The sequence below is a fragment of the Molossus molossus genome, unplaced genomic scaffold, assembly GCF_014108415.1.
Source record: "Molossus molossus isolate mMolMol1 unplaced genomic scaffold, mMolMol1.p scaffold_m16_p_10, whole genome shotgun sequence".
NCBI classification, from domain to species: Eukaryota; Metazoa; Chordata; class Mammalia; order Chiroptera; family Molossidae; genus Molossus; species Molossus molossus.
The window spans coordinates 103,258,931-103,266,056 of record NW_023425345.1 but is presented as its reverse complement, the minus strand read 5'-3'; the positions used below and the strand labels follow the sequence as shown (position 1 = coordinate 103,266,056).

The 7,126-nt window shown below is 48.9% G+C and overlaps 1 protein-coding gene across 1 annotated transcript; it reads left to right on the top strand.

Moving 5' to 3' along the window:
* The first annotated feature begins 1,472 nt into the window (after positions 1 to 1,472).
* On the top strand, positions 1,473 to 6,906 carry GJB2 (gap junction protein beta 2). The gene is made up of 2 exons (XM_036251129.1): positions 1,473 to 1,572; positions 4,949 to 6,906. Exon 2 carries the CDS (start codon positions 4,968 to 4,970, stop codon positions 5,646 to 5,648), a length of 681 nt encoding a protein of 226 aa, XP_036107022.1. The 5' UTR covers positions 1,473 to 1,572; positions 4,949 to 4,967; the 3' UTR covers positions 5,649 to 6,906.
* Positions 6,907 to 7,126: the final 220 nt, after the last annotated feature.

Sequence of the window (7,126 nt, the reverse complement as noted above, 5' to 3'; positions counted from 1 at the left end):
CTGCATCCCCAGGTGCGCCCAGACCAGGGTGTCTCCACTCCACCCGGCTTGGCCTTGACATTTCTAACCAGTCAATCCGCATTATCTCTGCATGGGTGAGCAGGGCTGAGCAGCTGTGGGGCTTAGTCTCCTCATGAACAGATACACCCTTAAAGACTAATCCTTAGAGCTGGGAGGTGGGTTGGTACCTTGGGGACAAGGCTTCTGTGCACTAGTACAAGACCTGCTCATATGGACCCATGGCCATGGATGCCAGTTTTACAAAGAAAAGTCAAACCCTCAGGTTCACGGTGGTGATGACGGAAATTCATTTTTGAGGCCAGATCTGCCCCATCAGGTTGAATCATCATCATCTTTGTTTAACAAGGAGTGGGACCCAAGTGAAGGCCAGCGTAAGAGAGAGCAGGCTGTGCCTTCGCTGACTGCTCTACACAGAAACAGGGTACCTCCAAGGCCAGGCCCAATGTCCCCAACGTGGCCTGCTCTTAGCAATTTCGGTTCTTTATCCACCTGCTCTATGAATATCCACTCCCTGTCTCCTGCATCCTAAGATGTCAAAATACCCAACCAGATGTGAACCATGACACCTCATACTCCGAGGTCAGGCTTGCGGAGAAGAACCGAGCTGCCTGGACATCTTCTCCCGGAGCCTGGCACTGGGCCCTGTAGTGGGGCGTGTGCAGGGTCAGGAAGGTCGTAGGCTCCATTCGTCCCTTCCTTTCCTTTCCCAATAATCTGGTCCTCCCCCACCCCAAATTGAATCACTTCCTTTCGATTTCTCAACTGTGGAAGGAGGAAGAGGGCAGGGCGCAGGTGGAGCTGCTCTGTGGGGCACTGAGGGCTGATCGTGCTTCTCCAGGGCCCTTGGCAAAGCGGGTTCGCCCCCCGCTCGCCTGCCCCGACCTCCCACCCTGGGCATATGGTTGAAAGTGACCGAATGAAATGGGGAATTCAGGGAGGCGGTTGTTGAGCTCTCCTGCGAGGTTTTGTGGGGAGAAAGAAGCAGAGAGTTGGCCAAAGCTGGTGACGCTCCCTCCTCGCCCCCTGTTCCCCCAAAGTCCCAAGAGGGAACCCACCCCGGGCAACTTCATCACCGGACCCTCGGTGGCCTGAACTTAAATCTTCACATGTGAATGCCTGTTGCTCTAATAATTATTTTTTAAAATTAAAACCGAGCTTCAAATACAATAGTACTACTGAAAGAGACCCAGTAGAAATAACAGTAACAGCAATAAGTATCCTTTGACCCCACCCCCAAACCCGGAGCCGAAGCCTGGAGCGCCAGGGGGCCGGGAGGCGAGGAGCCGCGCCCTCCGGGACTTTCATCCGAGCCCGGGCGGGAGGCGGGGTGAGCGCGCGGTTAAAAGGCGCCGCCGGAGCCGCAGGTGCCGCAGACCCGAGGTGCCGCGCTCCGCTCCCGGGACCCAGCGAGGCGGCGGCGCCCTGCGCGCAGCGAGCGGAGGCAGCCCGGCCGGACCACTCGGGACCACGCGGGACCACCCAGGCCCCGCCCAAGACCCACGGGAGCGCCCCCGCCGCCACCGAAGCCCTCGAGCGCTCCCTCGGCCGCTGGTGAGCCAGCCCCCGCCGCGCGTCCCTGGTCACAGCCGGGAGGCCGGCGCCGGACTCGGCGTCTCGGGACAGCGGGAGCTGTGGGACCCCGCGGGAGAAGTGATCCGGCCCCGGGACGGGACCCGGGACGGCAGGAGCTGTGGGACCCGGGGAGGGAGTACAAAGGACCAGCTCGGACTGGGGACGTGGGACGTCCGGGGACTGTGGCACTCGGCGGGGGAAGGTCCCGGGACACCGGCACCATGGGACCCAGAGGGGGAGGGGACCCGGCGCGGAGAAGGGACCCGGGGCGGCGGGTGCTTTGGGGATCCAGATCGGATCCCCCGGGTGGACCCCGCGAGCACTGAGGCCGCTGCACGGTCCTGGTCCCAAGCAGTCGCGACTACGGACCTGGGGCGGCAGGCAGGTGTCCAGAGAGACTTTGTGGAGAGGGAATTCCTTCCACCTAGTTCCGAAATTGGAGTCGGGCCATTGCGAGGAGGGGACGTGGCGACACCAGGGCGGTGACCAATCGGGACCTGCGTGCTAGAGAGGAGGGGGCCCGGGACAGGTAGCCCAAAGCGCGATTGATGATCGTTGATAATGTTCCTCTGGGAAGGGCTAACCTGCCGCCACCAGGAGTGTTTAATTGGCCAACGGCTCTGCTTAGCTGGCTTCCGTTTGTTAAGCAGGAGTCCTGCCTGGAGGAGGTGACCTTTGCAAAGTGGGCACTTGGGTCCGGTGTGCGGTGAAGAGCCAGGACTCTCCGACCTGCCCAGTGAGCAGGACACCGCAGCCCAAACCTGAGACATGGGTTTCCTCTTTTCTTTTTCCCCCCGGAACAATCCAAGAGCCTTGTTTCCAGGTGGCATTTTCCAGATGGAAGGTTGCCTGCGGCCGAACGTTCCTTAGGGCAGCTGCATAAGCCCTCGGCTCCAGATAGGTGGGGGATATAAGCCTAACCAGTGTGTCCCCAGCCTCTGAAGTTGGACGACTCTGGTCATTTATTTGGGACTCTCTCTCAGATGTGCGGAGACAGCCATTGCCCTACTTGCCCTTTGAGTCAGTTTCAAAATTAGGTGATAAGTCAGCCACAGTTAGACACCTGTGAGAGGGAGGGCCTTTCCGTGGAGGCAGCTGGTCAGATCTGCCAGGAAAAAAGGAGGAATTGAGAAGTAGTTATAGGCAAAGAATTGCTTTTGCTTTTTCTGGAACCTGTGCCTTCCTTAAAGAACAGAACCCTCCTTTTTCAGAGCTCCAAACAATGTCCAGGTGGTGTGGGCAGGCAGGAGCCCGCCTGTGACACCACAGCCAGGTCAGGAGGGGTAGGACAGCAGCTCTCCAGTGCTTTCCTCCTGCTGGACTGGTCCATCTTGACCTGTTACCCTATCCTACTTGTGGGTTACATTTTAATGTGCTCCTTTTCCTGAAAGGATCTACAAAGAGGCCGTTGCAGCTACAACGGTGGTATAGGACTCACTGTAGTTTTCTCGGCTGATGGTGGTTGGACTGGTTTATAGAGAAGTGTGGGGTCCGTGCTTGGTACTGTAGAAGAGGACAAAGACATAAGCCCCCAACCACCCCCCTATTTTTAGCCAGATGTACCACGGAGAGCTTATTTCTATAAGTGTCCTGTTCCCACTTAGTAAGTGCCCGTGAAGAACTGGACTAATTCCATAAAATAGTTTGGTTAGACAATGAATTTTGGTTTTGCTATTGGTTACACTATGGAAACTTCAGCAGGACGCCCCTAGGAGGACCTCCTGTCTGTATTTAAAAGGTCAGGGCTGAACCACTGTTTTTTGCAGTGATGTTTGTCTTTTTCAAGCTAAGGAAGGCTAAATGTTTCTGGAATACACTTCAATCTTATGCAACTTTTGTGTACATGACTGGTCTCTATGTCTCTCTGATCTGACCAAGGTGGCATTGAATGGCTTCAGCCAGACCTTGGTAACCCACCTGAGATGAGGCTAAGTGGTGAGCCTGCGTAGGAAGTCCATGGGGAAACAGGACCCAACTTGCTCAAAATGAGGAGAGCATTATGCTTTTAAGTAAGAGAAGAAGGAGGGTTCACTGCCAGCGTAGAAGGGGTGGAAAACAGACTGCTCCTCAGGGTTGTGGGGAAGTGGAATCTTGTCAGAAGAGGGGCTGATTGAGACAGATGAGGTGTTAGCTATGAATAAATGAAGACAGTTCATACCCCAGGATGAAGAGAAAGCAGATTGCTCAGTAGGCTTCAAGTCCCTTTTCATTAAGATGTACAGCCCTGGTGGTTAGAGCATCGGCCCACGGACCAGAGAGTCCCAGGTTCGGTTCCCGCTAAGGGCGGTTTGTCCCCCACCCTGGTTGGGGTCGTGTGGGTGGCAACCAGTCAATGTGTCTCTCTCTCTCTCTTCCTCCCTCTCTCTCTCCTGCTCTATCTGAAGATTAATGTAAAAAAAAAAAAAAAAAAAAAAAAAGTCCTCAGATGAGGATAAAAAAAAAAAAGAGATGTACATACCCCAGCAAGCTTTGATTCTGAACTTCAGTATTCAACACAGTGATGTCACCCTGTAGGGCATCACTGGGAATCACTGGGTTAAATTTTCTGTCATTTTTTCATCATGTGCCTCTTTAGAAACACTTGTAGATTAAAACCATAGCCCACAATAAAAATGCACAGTTGCAACAACACTTACCAAAACAGATAGACATCAGTTCAGCATGACGGTGAGAACCACCAGTCCATACACAAAACATTCGCCAAAAAAATGCACGTAGTGTCGTTTCTCCATGGGCAGAAAGTTTCCAACCTGCTCCTTTTCATGTAGAAGAAGGAAGTGAGGCCCTTTGTGAAATGTTAACATACGGTGCCTTGAATGGCAACTTTATCATTGGTAACAAACATTTCACTGCTACATCCCAAGTCCATGACAATTCATTGAAATGGTTTAAGAAAAACGGCTCAGCAGGGAGACAGGGCCTGTCGACCTTTACAGCAAGGTTGGCTGGGCTGGTCTCAGGCCCAGTTGAATTGTGCACTTCCAGAGCCCAGGGAGTGTCTGTGGGGGATCAATCAGCACTAATTATACCTCTAAGTTAGGAGCACTTTTGCTTGTGGTTTGTACCCCCCCCCCATTTTTATTATGTGCTAAATATTGGGTGAATTACTCAGGTGAATAAGCATAAGCTTCTCTTTATTGGAAAACACACAAACACAGGTTCAAGGTGGTTTGGGAATTATTCTTTTACTCCTATGGCAAACTAAGTGAGTTTGGTTTATACCTTTTGGGCGAGGTTCAGTAAGAGTTGCTGTTTGCTCAGGAAGAGATTTAAGGGTGCTTACTTACCCAGAGAACTCTCCCAGATTCTGTCCTGATGACTCACTCCTCTGTTGTGTTCATTTTGTCTTTTTCAGTTCAAACCAGCCGGAGAGGATGGATTGGGGCACATTGCAGACTATTCTGGGGGGTGTCAATAAACACTCCACCAGTATTGGAAAAATCTGGCTGACCGTCCTTTTCATTTTTCGAATCATGATCCTGGTTGTAGCTGCAAAGGAAGTGTGGGGAGATGAGCAGGCTGACTTTGTCTGCAACACTCTGCAGCCTGGGTGCAAAAACGTGTGCTATGACCACTTCTTCCCCATCTCGCACATCCGGCTCTGGGCCCTTCAGCTGATCTTCGTGTCCACGCCAGCTCTCTTGGTGGCCATGCACGTGGCCTACCACAGGCATGAGAAGAAAAGGAAGTTCATTAAGGGAGAGATAAAGAGTGAATATAAAGACATCGAAGAGATCAAAAACCAGAAGGTCCGAATTGAAGGGTCCCTGTGGTGGACCTACACCAGCAGCATCTTCTTCCGGGTCATCTTCGAAGCTGTCTTCATGTATGTCTTCTACATCATGTATAATGGGTTCTCCATGCAGCGTTTGGTGAAATGTAACGCCTGGCCTTGTCCCAACACAGTGGACTGCTTTGTTTCCAGGCCCACGGAGAAGACTGTCTTCACAGTGTTCATGATCGCAGTGTCTGGAATTTGCATATTGCTAAATGTCACTGAATTGTGTTATTTGCTAGTCAGATATTGTTCTAAAAAGTCAAAAAAACCAGTTTAACACATTACCTAGCTATTAGATAAAAGATAGAAAAGGATGAGGCAACCTGTACTTAGTTGTCAAAGTCAAGTCACCAGCATTTTCCAAGGTCAAGATTTGTATCTAAAGCGCATCCATTTGAAACTCCTGCTGCTCTCACGTAAGCTCCAAGGCCTCTGCTGGCACTCGCTCGGCCCGAGAGCAAGGGCGCGCTCGAGGCCGCTACTGGCTTTCACTCACATTACTTCCAGTGAAACCCCGTGCTGGCAGGGGTTATTGGTGTGAGGTAATTTCATATTTTGAAGAAAGAATATCGACATTTGTTTCTATTTCTTTGAGGAAAAGAGAGAAACGCCAGGTCCTAAAGAGTCTGCTGAGAAGGGTTGGTTACTCCTCTTGGGGTTCCTTTTGCCATTTTCCCCTGAGTTAAAGGTAAACACAGAGAATCTTGGTTCTTTTATTGGCGTTGGAAGTTCTGGTCTTTAATGATGGACATCATCGATGCTTCAAACTCTGTCATACTTTTTAAAAGTGAACACTTGAAAATATATTCTTTTGATCTACAAGACATTCTGAAAACCATTCAACATTCCTCCTATTTCGAAGGCTCAGATAGTGATACGTAAATGGTGTGTAATTAGATACTATCATGGAAATTAAAATGTGGCCTCTCAGTTATGAATAATTTGCAGGGCCACGGCATTAATTGGTACGTAGTCCACAAAAGCATTATAACTTCTCTCACATGGAACAAACTAGAAGTTCTTAGTGATGGCTTGATAGTCAGTGGCCTCATTTCACAACTTTAGGTGTAATTTTTCAGGGGAAATATAGACAATGTATCACCAACTCACACCGACTATAGGCTGGCTCAAGACACCCTATTTCAATGTTTGCCTTTTCCATAACTGGCAAAGAGTAGGAACACTGATTTAAAGCAGTTGTTTGGGACTATTTTGTTGCCACAGTGCAAAGCAAAACGGGGGCAAGGGGTAGTTACTATTTTTAAATAACAGATGGAAAGACTAGACTAAATTCTGGTGATTAAAAAATGAGTTTCGTCTATTTCAAAAGTTCGTTTGCTTTCCTTTTCAGCTTCCAATATTTTAAAGTGAGATTAGAATTAATAGACATTTTTAAAAATGGACACTACGGCTTAGATAAATATTTAGCAGTTCTATAGGCCACATTGAACCTTAATATTATTATCCTGGTGCTTGACTTGGTTTCCAAAAAATTGTACTCAACATTCTTCAAGGAGGGTAAACATTTTTCTTTTGCCAAGAATAGCATTGTAAAATATTTTGTAATAATAAATAATAGCTTTAAGTAATGCTTTTAACTAAAATAATTTTGTAATATCTCAAATGGCATTTAAAATATTAAAATAGAAACTCATATAATAGTTATTTAAAATTTTATTACAGTTTTTATAGAATAGCACATTTAAATGTCATCTATAGCCAATTTTGTATAAAGAGTTTCATATTTTTAAAAAA

Coding starts and splice junctions, on each gene's coding strand:
- GJB2 (XM_036251129.1), top strand. CDS start 4,968: ATGGATTGGGGCACATTGCAGACTATTCTGGGGGGTGTCAATAAACAC.